Here is a 15,789-nt window from a genome sequence, read left to right on the forward strand (position 1 = left end):
TTGTCACTTTTTTGTCCTTTTCTTAGAATACAGTAGACATGTTTTGATGCTGACACTGCCTCTTCTCAAAGGGTAAGAACACCTAAACACACATTCAATGGATATAGAAAATAAGATATAAAGGTAACAAGATAAGGAAGTGGGAAAGCCTTTGATAGTAACGGTGGTTTTAATTAAGATTTAATGTTTCACCAATGTTTAATTTGGTCTGTACCCTTTGACACAATTTTAGCACGAAGCCCTGCAGTAGTCGATACAGATACCTTGACCTTAAGTATTGCAGCCCTATCCTCTTTCTTTTCTCTTTTCTTTTGTCAAATGGCACATTTGAAGGCTTCTAGTTGATGTCAGCATGGCTCTTTTTTTCTTTTTTGGTTTCCATGGTGCACGGTTGCTGGGGGCTGGGTCCTTAATTAGCCAAAATAAAAGGCAAAGTAAAACACATAGGTGGTAATCCTTTCAACTCTGTCATATAGGATGGCAAAAAGAAACTCGTCGGGGCTAATGAGCCGGGAAATGCGTCCCCATAACCTACACTGGCCACTTTATTAGGTACAACTCTTCAATCACTTGGTAGCACAAATAGCTAATCGGTCAATCACATGGCCGGAATGAAATGCATTTAGGCACGTAGACGCGGTCGATACAACTTGCTGAAGTTCAAAGCGAGCATCAAAATGAGGATTTAAATGACACTGAAGCGGCGTGGTTGCTGGTGCCACACGGGCTGGTCTGAGGTGGTGATGCACAACCATCTCTAAGGTTTACAGAGAATGGTCTGAAAAAGAGGAAATATCCAGTCAGTTGTGGCAGTTGTGTGGAGGAACCAAAGCTTTGTTGAGGTGAAAGGTCAGAGCAGAACGGCCAGACTGGTTCCAGATGATAGAAGAGCAACAGGAACTCTAATAACAAACCCAGGAACGAAGAATAGCAACTCTGAACGCACAATATGTCCAACCTTGAAGATGGGCTGCAGTAGCAGAAGACCACACCAGGGGTCCTGTCAGCTAAGAACAGGAAAGTGAGGCTACAATCGCCACAGACTCTTTTGGACAATAGAAGATTGGGAAAAAAACCCAACATTGCCTGGTCTGACGAGTCTCGATTTCAGCTGCAACACTCAGATGGTCGGGCCAGAATTTGGCATAAACAACATGAAAACATGGATCCATCCTGTGTTGCATCAACGGTTCAGGCTGCTGGTGGTATAATGTGTAGGAGGGGGTACTTTCTTGGCCCACTCTGGGCCCCTCGGTACCAACTGAGCATCGTTTAAACGCTGCAGCCGACCTGAGTGTTGTTGCTGACCACGTCCGTCCCTTTCTGACCACAGCGGAGCCGTCTGCTGATGGCTGCTTCCAGCAGGATGATGCACCATGTCACCAAGCTCTGATCACCTCAAACTGGGTTCTGGAACATGACAAGGAGGTCCCTGTACTCCAGCGGTCACCAGATCTCAATCCAACAGAGCAGCTTCAATGAGGTTTAAGTGGAGATTCGTGCCATAGATCTGCAGCCCATAGAACTGCAGCCCATAGATCTGCAGCTGCGCGATGCTTTATTAGGTCCACCCTGCTGGGTGGACCTAATAAAGTGACAGCGGGGGCTTAAATACATCACTGGCTCTCTGTCTGTGACCACTGGGTCCGAAACGACTTGATGTGCAATTAAATCGTTGAAGATTCAATGCGGTCGACTCTGCTGGCGTTGCTAAAAATACAACGTAACAAAGGTCCAGACATGCTGCGTAACCATTGACTGGTAGCTCCAGCACGTTTATTACATCCACAGTGTGTCAATAGCCACTTCCTACTGTAGGTTGCAAGCAAATAACAAGCAAGTGGAGATATTGAGTTATTGCCTGCATGTGGAAAAAGGTGACAAAAGAGCGGCGGCACGTTTTCCCCCATTATCACAAAACGCGCCGCCGACCGAATCATGTTGTAAATGCGTCCGTGATGTATCAGTGTGCAGTAATCTGCTCCAGGCCGCTCCTGTGTGTGTCTGTGACAACGCTCATCATTGACCCGTTTGACCTGCTCACGCAACATTCGCCGCCGAGGGACCGGGGCATCGATGAGCCGTATCATGCCCCCACCGCCGTGTCTGGGAGGAAAAGAGGAACCCGCGTCCTTCACCCCCCGTGCAGCGGCGGCGGAAAATGCATTTATTTCTTTGAAGAGTCCGGACAATCTGTGTGACTAAAGCACTCACTGCGCAATCCATCCCCCTCACCCCGGACCCTTTTTTCCCAGTCAGATGGGATAATAGCCGAGCAGCATCAGAGCTAACTAATGTGAGTGCATAATAAACAGATGAGTCAGGGAGGATTCATCTGCATATCATGGCAGCCTTGTCAGAGCTTCTGTATAGTGAACATTTTTGTGATTCCCGGGTACTTATTGTAGCCAGTGAGGGCTGAGGCCTGCTATCTTTCATGCTGTTGGAATGGATTATTTCTCATGATGGAAAATATTCCATGTACAGAGCAATTAAAAAGGGAAAAGTTGTCTAATAGTTACTTGAAATACCCCCTGTGTGAAGCTGACTGGTATTGAATGTAATTACCGGGAACTTGCTGCTAGAGGGAGCTAATTAATAAGGCATTTGTGAGCAGAAAAGAGGCTTTTTGAATACAGCTTATCTATCATTTTACTTACAATGAAGAGCTACTTGAAATTAAAGCAGTATAAGTGGATAATTATGCTAATGGCTCAATTTGGATTTAAGATATGGTGGCAGGCTTTATTTCTATGTGATTGCTGCTCGCACAGGTTCGCTACGGCGGCTAATGTTCATCACATCTCCCTGGAAATATCTGATGCTGTGAGGCCGCATAATAACAATGTGTGTAATTGCACTTTGTTTTGGGGGTCTGTTGCAGTGAAAAACGCAATAAATTTGCGGTCCTTTTTTTATGTACCCGTTCCAGCGAAGTATCCGAGTTTCCTTTTTCTTTCATTTTAATTTGATAGTTGCGTGTGAATGTTTGGGAGGCCTAGTTTTGACATCTACACCGGTGTTTGTTCTCCCCTCACTGAAGCCAGCCTTCCAGCTCGCATCCCTCTATTTACTTCAGTTGCCATCAGCATCAGCATCTCTGACCTTATTGCCGTTTGTATTTAATGCTTTTCTATAAAATCCCCTCCAGGATTCTGCATCTTCAGCTCTCTGTACGCTGCCTTTGCCCCCCCCAGAAGGTTGCTGCAGAGCGCCAAACTTGCCTCAGCCAACATAGGTCTATGTATGTTATGTAAGGCCCACTATAAATAGGTTCACCCGGGATCTTTTGTCTTTACCTGATTCGCTCGTAGCCCAACAGTTTTTATTTCTGGAGAGAGCTGTGGAAGCTAGCGCAATGTAGAGCCGGTTTCCATAGTTACTTTTGTTAGCTGCAAGCTCTTAACATTCTTCATCTGCTTCCTTGCATGTCTGTTAGCTATTCGACAGATCTGATTGCACCGCGTGTCTCTTTAATGCCTGCATGCGCATCCATACAGCAGGGATTAAAAAAAAGAAACAAACAAAATAAAAAACACGACGCTTTCTAGCAACTTTCGTTTGTTGCCTGCACGCTGTGGATTTTGGGAAAGAGCAACAAATAGAAATCAGTGTGGGTGCACATGAGTCAGAGACTACAATATTTAGACACGTTAACTTGTGCTGGTCAAAAGTACATGCAATTAGTCCCATGTTGCCTGGTAATGATTTAGTGAAGCGGCTGTTATTGAGCTTCGGTCGATGGGGACATATCAGATTTCTGCTGCTTTCCAAGATGATCGGGGGGGGGGGAAGGCTTTTTTACATTGAATGCAACATTGCAGATTGTATTTGTGAGGGAAAGAAAACAGGAAATACAGCTCCTAAGCATGTATTTCTCTCCAACATGCCCAGGCAGTTAGGTAATAGAAGGTACACTAGCTGGATCCAGCCCAAGAAATGGAGTGCTGCAAGCATGAATCCGGCAGAGGAGAGGGCAAGGTGAGCGCCATGTATGTGGAGGAGTCTGGGGGCATGGTTAAAGAAACACCGGGGCATTCCGCAATCACGATCGGAGAGCTGAAGATGAGTCTCACCCATCCCTGTTGTAGAACCAAAGAGTACAGGCGGCTGGGGACCAAAGTGGGCGAATGCAGAGGTATTTTTGGATCGCCCGGGAAACCTGCCACACCAACAGAAGCAGCAGCAGCAGCAGCAGCAGCGGCGGCGGCGGCAGTAGCATCGGGGCCTGGTACCGGGCTTCCCTAACCCACTCCCACTCTCAGAGGAAGAGCGGGAGAGAGGCGCTCCTTCAAAAGCAGAACCACGCTTCCGCCGCTTTCATTTTTCTTATTTGTGCCTCTCTTTTTTTTTTTTGACTTTCTATTGCCCGGTCTTTGAATGATGATGAGGTATATGTAACCACAGAGCCCAACATTGGAGAGGGAGAGAGAGAGAGAGAGAGGGGGAGAGGAGAAATAACGAACTTGGCAGCCGAGGCGAGTATCTTGTATTTATAGAAAGTCGTGTTTCCGGCAGAGGTTTCTGTGGTTTCAACACTCCCAATCCGTTTTTGCCGTGTCTTACAGGCCCCATTGTATCCAGGTTTAGATGGAAGATGTTCCCTCATCTAGCGCCTTGGGGGGAGTTTTGACTGCGAGACGTGTCAGATTTTGATTTCGGAGAGGAAGCTGGATTTCTCCCGGCTCTCCTGCAACCCTGACTTTCGTGGGATGGCTCTCAAACAAACAAACAAACAAACAAACAAAAATATGCTTTGCATTTATGGAGCATTAAAATGACAACGGCACCTGAGGCCGAATGTAAATGCACATGCATTTATCCAGCAAAGCTGCAGCCTACCTTTTTTTTTTTTCAAGAAAAAAAAAATCAAATCTCTCTCTGTTGCAGATCTAATGCAATATTTTCTGCATAGCTGCTGCAGATCCAGTCTTTGAAAACCTTTTTTTTGTTTGTTTTTCTCACATAGCAACCACTGTATCTCACTGGATCTCTAGTTATGGTCCAGGATCACGTTCTTCTATTATTTACTCCCAAAGAGTGGGCAGAATACTTGTTTGAGTGCCAAAGCATCGAGACCTCGCGGACCTACTGTATAACAAGCGTTGGCTTTGATTCTCAGCCTAATGATTTTAGGTTTTTATGCAATCGAGACGTGGCGTGGATCTGACGCTGAGTCGGCTCATTTGTTTTGTTTGGGAGGATGGAGTAAATGAGGCCGCAAGCCTGATGTCCACTAAACTGAGCTGCTGCTACAAAAGTGATGGATGCAGAGACGCTGAATAGTGCTTTTCAATAGCGGGAGACAGTCCGTGGATTATCTGGTTTTCCATCCAAAAACATGTTAATAGGATGAGCGAAAATAATGTAAATAAGGCATTTAAACTCACTAATAAGCATTTACAATCTCTACTAAAACACATTGGTGTGTTTTTAGGTTGTTTTTTTTACCAAATCAACAATGTTTGAAGATTCCCTCCTGTGTGCAGTTGTTATTCATGCTTTTATTTTGTCGGGATGGAACTGTCTGGTGCATGGAAGCGTAATCAGTAGGGTAAAAGAAAACAGTTGGGTTGTTAATGTCGTTACTTAAAGCCGGTTTGTTGTTTTATTTATCACAGTCAAAGCAGACGTCACCGTCCATCCAGGCCGCCGCCGCCTAAAACACCTCCTCCCTCCACCCATTTTGTGATGCTCATTCCTAATCGGGATCACAGGAGGTGCTGGAGTCACCGTGTCGGAGGCGGGGACACGCTCTGGACATTTCACCAGTCCATCATTGGACACACACCAACCAAATCTAACATGTGTGTCTAACAGTGGATTGAGGAAGAAGCCACTGAGCCCAGAGCTTTGAGCTGTTGTCATCTCATGTGAACTAACCATAAGAATCCAAGACTTTGAATGTCCTGGCATTGACCCTACCTGGCTTTATGTTTGACCTTGGCACACTGAGTCTCTAAGCAACATCCTCAGGTGGTGATCAGGTGACTGAACCAGGAAGTGCCCTTCCAAATTGGTGATATCCTCCGAATGCAACAGTGAGGGAAGAAGCTAATTTCATAAAGCTTGTTTTGTACGAAACGTAACTTTTCAACAGATTTACCAGGTCCAGAGCTTTAAACTCCTGCCCAGTATTACAAGAAACCTGTTTGGACAATATTTCCCAATGAAATTGATATAAAATAAACAACATAAAGGGCAAAACACACATCCTTGATAAGAATAGTGTTAGTTAATTAAAACAGTTCTTTGAGGTCCTAAAGGTCTGTGTTCTAACCCCAATAATTCCCCTTGAAGGCAGAGGTGTCAAACTCAAATACCCAAATACCCAGTGGGCCCAAATTCAAAACTGGGACAAAGTCACGGGCCAACATTGATATTTATTGAAAAAAGTCTTCCTCCAGCTATAACACAGAACCTTTTGATATGGACCCAAACTATTTTTGCTCAACAACTGAACATGGAACAAGCAAAGCTTAACACAATACAGAATATAATGTATTGTTGCACACATGCCAAATCGAAATTCAAATAAAAAAAAAACACTTCACTGGCATTCATTTCTTCTCTTTTAAATTTCAACAGTAGTCTTTTGCCATTGTAAGTTAATGTAATGTAAATCTAATGCCTTTTCATCTCTTCTACTTTCTGGCACCTTTGAGTCATTTCCAGGTGTTTGAGCTTGTCTTGGTGTTGCGTTTTATAGTGTCATCTGTTGTTCTCCTTGCAGTGCACGTTGGCTCCACATACAAGACAGACAAGTCCGTCTTTTACATATCTAAACAGATATTCTGCCTCCTACCTGTTCAGAAAGGTCTTATTTTCTGCCTTTCTTTTTACCATTTTTCAGAGGGGTAGAGCAGTACCAATATTAGCATTAGCATATAAGGTTGCTATGACTACTTCCTCTTTCTTGGTGGTTGGCAAGCCACATATTGGTGCATTACCACCACCAACTGATGTGGAGTGTGGATTTTCACACCAAAACACCAGCAGAGCATTCTGGTATTTGTAGTATCAGCACATGCGCTTTAAGCAATAATACCGGCGGGCCGGCACTAATAGTCAATTGGTATGGCTTCGCGGGCCAAATATAATTACATCGCGGGCCAAATTTAGCCCATGGGCCAGAGTTTGACACCTATGCTTTAAGGGGAAATGGGGAAGGCTTTAAAAGACCCTCCAGCTGAGAGTGACCGACAGATCCAACATGCGATCTCCTCAGAGCACCACCGTCTGCCTGGGTCGACTTCTTTCTCTTCCACCAGGTCCAGGTCTGTTTTAGTTCTATATTAATGCAAGTCCTCCGTGTGCTTTCCAGCAACGACAAGTATGTACAAGTGCCAGGACATCCTTTCATTATAGCAGCGTCTCATCTCGTTTCCACAGCCAACACTTTGAACCTCTTTTGAAGTCAATATCTTTGTTAAAACATGGCAGCCAATGTTGGGTTGTTTTATTCTTCCCCTCACCTTCCTCGAGGTTCCAGGAGAAACCGGAGCTTGCTGCTAAAACAAAGGCATACATTTAACTTCCACAGCTATGGATTTACCTTTGCGCTCTAATGTCAGTAAGTGCTAACATTACATAAATCCATTACTCGGTCCCTGTGCTGTGGCATTTCAGGGGGGGGAGAGGTTAGCCACGCTGCAGTTATCATAACAGCATCCCGTGATCTGAACCCTCCGTGATCAGATTGGTTTTAATAGACTCTGAATTACTTGGAGGTAGCTCCACAGAGCTAAATATCGCTGTGCCTGGAATTAGAGTGCACATCTGAGGTGAAAACCATTTGTCCAGGAGAATGTCACTGCTGCACTGAAAGAGCTTATGCGCTATTATCATACAGCACCTTAAAAAGATGACAGGGTAGCGACTCGCAGAGCCTCTGATACACTTTATGCCGCTCAGCACCAAAGGAGATAACATCAAATTTCAGTATTCTGTCTCAACATGTTATCTGTAATGGTCTCTCATGAAGACGCATTTGCCTTCCATGTTTCCCACAGGCTTTTAAATCTTGACAATAATAATAATATTTATGTGGCTGAGCTGCGGAAACACTTTCATTAAATAAAAAAAAATCTTTCTGAAACAGCCTTCCCACTAAACTACAATAGGTAATGCTATTTATCTGCTTTTTCTGTTATTCAAGACAGCTGTCAGAAGACCAAAAACCTCTCTTAAATGGAAGCAAAATGGATTTTTCCACGACTGCGTGCTAATTATACATTCAGCACATGTCGCCATGTCAGTTAAAGCAGGTGAAATATTTTTAGTCATTTGGATGGAGAAACCGCACAGGGAAACAAAAGTAAGAATAAAATCTCTTCGAAATAGCTAAGTTCCACAAGGAACAAAGGAAAACAATCAGTGAAATGAAACTAATGATTCCTTGCTGAATGAAATTTGGCTTTCTTTAAAACAAATCAGCCAAAATGAAGGCTGACCAACCAGAACCGTGGTCACGGCACCCGTAATTCCAGTAGACAGAGAGGTATGTAGAAGATGGCGTGAATTTCTCCTGGTTGTCCGAGGTGCACTCAGGTTGACTCTGTGCAAACGAGGGCCATTCACAAACACAGGGAGGCTGAAGCGGAGCTGATGTTGCCGCAGGTTCACTCGTGATTACGCCGGCTGAATGGCCGCTGTCGCTCTCCCAGGTCCTGAACCCGCCGGTGCCAGAGGTCTGCTGCACACCTCAGCACCCTGTGAAAGAGTATCGACTAGTTGTAATAGGAAGTGTGACCACCGAGGGCACCCGGCAACAGATGCCGAACATGAAAAAAGCGCTTTGGGGGTTGAAATGTCATGTGAACAGTTGGGTTCAACCACTGAACACCTCAGGGGTGATATCGACTCCCTTTCAATGCTTTTAAAGGCCAGGGGTTCATTTAGACTTTGTTGGGTTTTTTGTGTGTGTGTTTTTTTTTTGCTGGTGTTTGTAGCCACAGTTTCTAAAAATTCTTGAAGTATATCAGCAACAGTGGCCTTCGGGGGGAGGGGGGGGTGGTTAGGATTTAAAATTCAGACCAGGCATCCATATCAGCGTCAGACTCAAAACGATGTCAGTTAATCACCGCTTGAATTTACAGCTATTAACAGATGCTTCAAAACAACACCTGACAGACTTTCATTTAAAGTAAATCAAGCATCCATCCATGCATATTAATAGCTACTTTTATCAATTTAAATTGCACGTTGCGATACTTTTGTGGCTCGACCTTCTCAAAGGGATCACTGACCCCCAAAATTAGCTGGAATGACTGAGAATTAAAGTGAACAGCAGCAAATCCAGTTCACCTGACCTCTGCATGGCCTCCAAATGTCTGTGTACCGACTACAACATTCCATTTTCAAGCAAAACAGCATTCTTTGTGGAAACAAAACCTTCAGATTTGTGCAGAATCGTAAAGCCGACATCGGCGTTCAGTTACAAACATAATAGTGAATATTTGGACTAAAAATAACCTATTAGTGACAGCAGTTTGGAGTATAAAGATTCACCAAACCCCTCCATATTAATATGGGCATTTTTAGTCACTTTTTTCCCTATTGTTTAACATTTTCTTTACGCGGTGTCCATTTAAGTTCAGCTGTTTTGGAATGGGCGAGAACTCTGGTTAAATGTTTCATAGACTCACAAGCCCCACTAACGGTGGTCAAAAGCATATTGCCATTGGAGAGTGAACCAAACCTCTACGATTCATTAAACCAGCAACATTTATTCCCTACATCCCTTACAAAGAGCTACAGTTACAGTTGCAACCGCACTTCCTGTGTTTGCGCCCCCAGCATACAGGAGCATTCACTTGAATATAAAATACAAAAATAAAAGCAAAATTGACCCTTATTTAGAAGGCTTTACATGCCAGCAAAGATTGCCACTTGTTGCAACGTCAGATTCCATCTCTCCAGCATCCACGGTAGGGGAGGAGGGAGGACTTGGGGAGGGGGACTCCGTCACATCCTCTGTCCATATATGGGCATGAAGTTTACACGCAGCGGGGAATCCTCTCACTGGAGCTGATGAATGGGGAGGAGGGCCGACGGAGCTGCCAAAGTGTATATAAGGAGAGAAAAGGGAAGTCGCTGATGTGAAAACCACAGCAAGCAAATGCCTACCGAGGAGCAGAGGCGGAAAGGAATATTTCTTTAATTTCTATTTTTTTACACCTTTTGACACGAGCCATTTTGGATCATTTGGAGGAAAGGGGGCTTTCAAGGAAAACAGCCATCTTCATCATTTGTTTTCCATTTAACCTATTCTTTGGGGGTTTTTTTGTTTTTTACCTCCCCCCTCCCCTGGACTGACGGACTTCCAAGTGCCTCATTATGTTGAACAATATGGATTTGAACGCGAAAGATTCTTTTTACCCCCAGTTTGACAACTGCAACGGCTCTTCCCTCGGAATGGAAAACAGCGTGCGCAAGGACAACCAGGAGGTGTACGTCGATGCAGAGCGGGGGGTACCTGCCCAGTTTGGCCACGGTGAGTTCACCTTATTGCGATTAAATGTGCATGCATGAAGAATGCGTGTGTCCGAAAGCCACGCCGAAAACGGACCTGAGAATTCGAATGGCGCTTCACATCGAGGCATCCCAGCGCCCAAAGAAGCACGAGTGTTTATGTAACGCAGATTTTTCGTGTCCGTTTCATTTGATGTGCTTTTAAATTTAAAAAAAAACCAACCCAGACCTTGACGAAGCTTTCTCTGTGTCTCTGATCCAACAGAAGGAACACCCGCAACCCTCAAAACTGAAGCGTCCAATTCGGAATTCGCTTTTAACGCATGCGAGTGCCCAAAAGACACCTACAGTCCCTCATCGCTCGCCTACTCTGGCAGCTTTTATGTGGAGGCATCTCAGGGAGCGCCGTGCAGCACCGAAACGCTGCTCAATATGATCACCGAGATCGTGGGCATATCCACGATGCCACTTTCAGAAGTGCAACAGAGCGGCAACAGTCGGGAAACTTATCCGTCGCCTGCGCCGATGGAGAGCAGCGGCGGCAATTTCACAGACCACGGCGTCAAGAGACAATCCTACACCTGCTCCGGACCTTCCCCCCCCGTTTACCCCCCGGATCAGACATGCCCGAGGTATGCCGACGATCAGACCGGTAGCCAGGCTCCCGACCCGTCCACCTCCCAGCTGGGCTTCGGCTCCTGCCGAGCTCCGACCCAGAAGAAGGACGAGCCGAAATCAGAGGCCGCGTCTTTCCCTGTGGTGGTCAAGAACGAGTTTGACAGCAGCTGTTACGAGTGGGGAGCGTTTAACAAGCACGACTGTTTGGAAACGACGTTCCACACAGAGACCTTCCCGATGTCAAGCGATTTCCCCCCCGAGCAGCAAATGGATGTTAAGGAACTTTTAGACACGTTTCCCCCCATCGGCCCCAACCCAGACATGGAATTTAAAGTGGAAGGTGGTATCAAACAGGAACCATGTTTCTCTGACACCTGCACTCAGAGCTTCTCGACCCCCATGTACAATAATTACCTCCCACCCCCTCCTATGGGTCTCTCTTCCAACCTCAAACCTTTCCCCGAACACCCACAGGCGTCCAATCAGTGTGAGCCGTTATACACCTCCTCAGCTTTACCCAGCACCATAGACTCCATTCTGTACTCTTCCTTGTTGCCAGATTCCTTTGCACAAAGTTTCCCCACCCGTCCGACAAAATCCCCCAGGGCAAGAAAGACCCCGGCCGCCTCCCACGGCACGGCCAAAGAGAAGCCCTTCGCCTGCCCCATGGAGAGCTGCGACCGGCGCTTCTCCCGCTCGGACGAACTCAACCGCCACATCCGCATCCACACGGGCCACAAGCCATTCCAGTGCCGCATCTGTTTGCGCAGCTTCAGCCGTAGCGACCACCTCACCACCCACACCAGGACTCACACCGGAGAGAAGCCGTTCTCATGCGACGTCTGCGGGAAAAGGTTCGCCCGCAGCGACGAGAGGAAGCGGCACGGACGCGTGCACCTGAAACAGAAGGAAAAAATGGAAATAAAGCCACAGGTGAACGCCGGCGCATGGCCATTCACCCTCCCCGAGGGGATCTGAAGACAGGTCTGCGTGTGCGAGCGCACATATGGATCATTCCGACTGGGAAGATAAGCCAGCAGACACCTAGTTGATGCCCGGAGAGGCCTGACAGCGGAGGTTTTTCAAATATTGCAGATGTTGTTGTTTTTTTCCCCAATCAGAAAGGCACAGGAGGACTGTTTCGGTCTGCTTTCCCGCTCCTGAAGGTGCAGACTTAATGCGAGCGTGCAGAAGTTGCAGAAGTGGGTAAACAGTGACTTGTTGCTGTTGGTGTCAGCTGTGCCAAACCTCCGTGCTTGCAGCGTTGCATGACTGCTGTTCAGCACCTCTTCATCTGGACAGCTCCAGCCTCCACCGCCTCTCAGCCTGGGTGGAATGCACTTACAGAATATTAATAGCTCCATTTAAGATCCTTATTTTCTGCTTTTTAGCATTCTTAGCGCAATGGTTTGGACTCTGTTTCTTAAAAATGCATGTTTATGTCAATGTTTTCCTTTTTTCCTGGAATTACAACCGTCAAGTGATCCCCTCACCGCACAGTGAGGGCTGTTGACATGAATGTAGGCTAACATATTTATGGCTTTGACGACAAAGCTGTCCATTTGAAATCCAATTTAGTGTTTGTTTAACTTTTTATCATTTGGCTGTCGGTGTTTTTTGTCATTAGTCTTTGTGTTGTGTTAAGGTTGTTTGGATTATTACAGTTGTGAAAGATATATTCATAAATGGGAAATAAATATATTTGTATTATTGTACTTCTTTGTATTTTTATAGCTGATTGTATATTTTAGATTTATCATATTTGAGTGTCATTTATCGAGGTTAAAAATGTATTCTACATTATTGATAATGTTGGGTTTTTGAGGGCTAACACTATTTTAAATGTGACAGTTTGATATCAGAAGCATTTTTTTTCGCACTTGGTCTCCCACTGCCGGTTCAAGGAGGGTTACTTCACTGACCTGCTGATCTACATTTTGAATGGATCTGTGGTGTTATGTAGATGTGGAGGAAATGAGTTGACTTTATGTACAGATTTCAGTCTAATCACACGAGGAAACGACTGGCAAATCACCTAAAAATTGCTTTTGAGTAATCAGGTAGCACACATTGCTGCGAGTTTCTGTGGACTTTACCTTGGTGACAAAAAAGGGTTGTTTTTGACTCTGCTATAAGCTGAAAACTTTAGCAAAAAAAAAAAAAAACAGTGTCGAGACTTTGGTGACATTATCACCAGGGTTCTGCAAAAAAAAGTTATTTAACTGGCCTTAAGTTATATTAACTGTTTAAGTAAAGATTTTGTACATACACAGTTTCTACAATACTTCAAATTGATATTGATGTTGTTATTTTTATGAAAAGTTTATGAGCAAAATAAAAATTTTCTGGAAGCAGAGAGTTTGTTGTGCGTGATTTGGACTCCCATTTTCACTGTCCTTTCCCGACCTTTGTCCCAACATTCAGATGCGAACGCGCCCCTGCAACCGCGCACGGTTGCCCAACATCAGATATTACACCCTCACCCTGAGACCCAAACACAATTAAGTTTGCCGGTGCTGCGTATCCCCTCAAATTCAGAGATTACTTCCTCATACATGTACACAATGAACAGCACGGGTGCCATGGTAACCACGGGAAACCTGTGAAACAGGACATTTTACTGCTATGTCAGGAGCGTGATCTGATGTGCCCCGTTCATTCATGCCTTTGTTCATTCCCTCATTCATTTTGGCTGTAAAAGTGTATTAATTCCACTTACTTTCCAGGCGGGACGCAGATCTACTGACGCATATTGTTGCTTAGAGAAATTTCCCCTGGCCTGAGCTGCCTGTGCAGTTTTGATGAATCTGGTTAATGGTTGTTATGCTTTAAAATGTCTCCCCTGATGCACAAAAGAAAAAGCAGATCGCAAGACCATTACTTGCATTGTTGAAGGCAGAGCGCGCAAAATATGCGTCATCACAAAGGCTTGATTCAAATGGAACATTTAGGGGAACAGCTATTTAGGGTAAACGAATGTGCCGTGTTTATGCCGTGAGCAGAACCCGTATCTATTCCAGTCAGTGTGCTCCACGCTAGCCGTGCAGACATGCCCCGCACACACGTTCCTGTGGCATGAGCTGGCCGGCAGAAGCCTGTTCTGTGTGCCCAGGGCTGCGTAAGCGCCCGATAACACACCGGACTGGAGTCTAGATGCAAGCTGTCATGTGGACAGACCGCAACGGGGTACAACCGTCCCCTCCTGTCCATCGCTTGTCATCGCCTTGTACACGCACGGCCCAACTGGTGCCGACGTGGGGCCCCTCTGCCCGTGTGGTTTCAGCGGCAAACGTTGTCCGGCGATGGATGGTCGGGGATTCGAATCGCCGCGGCGTGCAGCGGACGGTGACCATTATCCACACACTCGAAGACTGGAGAGTCATTGAACTCCGACCACTGATGGAGTTTTTACATTTGTACACGCAGAAGCTCGAATTCACATTTGCATTTTGGAAAAGGTGCTCGATGCGTCCGCGGCATATGGTCTCAGTGGCGCTTTAATGAAATACCCTTGCAGTACAATAAACCTCCGTTTAATTCAGACAAAAGGCTGAAATCAATTCCTTTCCACTGACTGACATTTATTGGGGGTGGGGGGGTTGTCCCCTCTTGCCGATGTGCGTAATTGCCAAAGCCATTAAGTAATTGCAGCGAGGGCACATGACATCCACTAAGAATGATACTTTTTCCAGCATATGGACCTCTGCCGTGGCACATCAAGTCCATTACATACTTGCCAGGATATTACTAATGCAAATATGTTGACATTAGAGACCATTTGGTGGTGGAAGCGATGGGGAGGGGGGGATGGGGGGATCAGAGGTAATTCCTGTGTGTGTGACTAACACCTCACATATGTAACCAGCAAGAGGACCATGAAAGGATGGAATTTTGTGTCTTCATTGTCTCATCCAATTAATCGCTTGATGTCGGATTGCTTCAGGATAAGTCAATGGGACGATTTATCTGCGGCACCAAATGAGAACTTTGGCTGAGGATTAAATGAAAAGAAAAAAAAAGATCTTTTGAAATGACAGTAGAGGTTTAGACGGGCCAAAATTCGGAGGATAAACGTCGCTGCGGAACGACGTGTACTTGCAAACGCGCTCTCTCTACGTTTGCTACCTCTGGTTGGAACGCAAATGGTATTTTTCCACTGCAAAATATTTATCCTTTCATCATTTCCTTTACATCGCTGAGCGAGGAAACGCTGACCTTGAATCTACTGGCTGGTTTATTGTTAGCGACACCAGTGAAGAGGCTGAATACTGGGAGCATCCTTGGCCCATGCACATCTGTGCTGCTGTCTGAAGTTCTGCCTAGAGAGGGACAAGTGCGGCCCCAGTCGCCTGTGAAGAGTCCAACATTGCATTTATCCATGCTTGAACTCCAAACAATTCTAGCTCTACAACAATAATCCAATAATGGCTTCCAGAATGTATGAAAATGAATGTATTTGCTTATATGAAGGATCCCGTTTCGCCGGTTCAAGCCTCAGGTATCAGGTCACCTGAAGGGCCTATTAATAATCACAGCCCTACTCGAGACTGTGCGGCCGCACCGCCTGCTTCTCTCGTGGATTGATCCATTGTGGGATAATCACCACATAATTTTATGCGCAAGTGTAACTGTGCGCCAAGGCGCGTCACGGTCCTCGGGGTGGGCTCGGTAATCAAGGTGCATAATCACATGGCGGTA

The 15,789-nt window shown here is 45.6% G+C and overlaps 1 protein-coding gene across 1 annotated transcript; it reads left to right on the top strand.

Moving 5' to 3' along the window:
• Positions 1–9,947: 9,947 nt before the first annotated feature.
• On the top strand, positions 9,948–13,443 carry LOC101072057 (E3 SUMO-protein ligase EGR2). The gene is made up of 2 exons (XM_011612977.2): positions 9,948–10,495; positions 10,739–13,443. Exons 1-2 carry the CDS (start codon positions 10,339–10,341, stop codon positions 12,067–12,069), a joined length of 1,488 nt encoding a protein of 495 aa, XP_011611279.2. The 5' UTR covers positions 9,948–10,338; the 3' UTR covers positions 12,070–13,443.
• Positions 13,444–15,789: the final 2,346 nt, after the last annotated feature.

The sequence above is a fragment of the Takifugu rubripes genome, chromosome 17 (genome assembly GCF_901000725.2).
Source record: "Takifugu rubripes chromosome 17, fTakRub1.2, whole genome shotgun sequence".
In the NCBI taxonomy this organism is placed as follows: domain Eukaryota; kingdom Metazoa; phylum Chordata; class Actinopteri; order Tetraodontiformes; family Tetraodontidae; genus Takifugu; species Takifugu rubripes.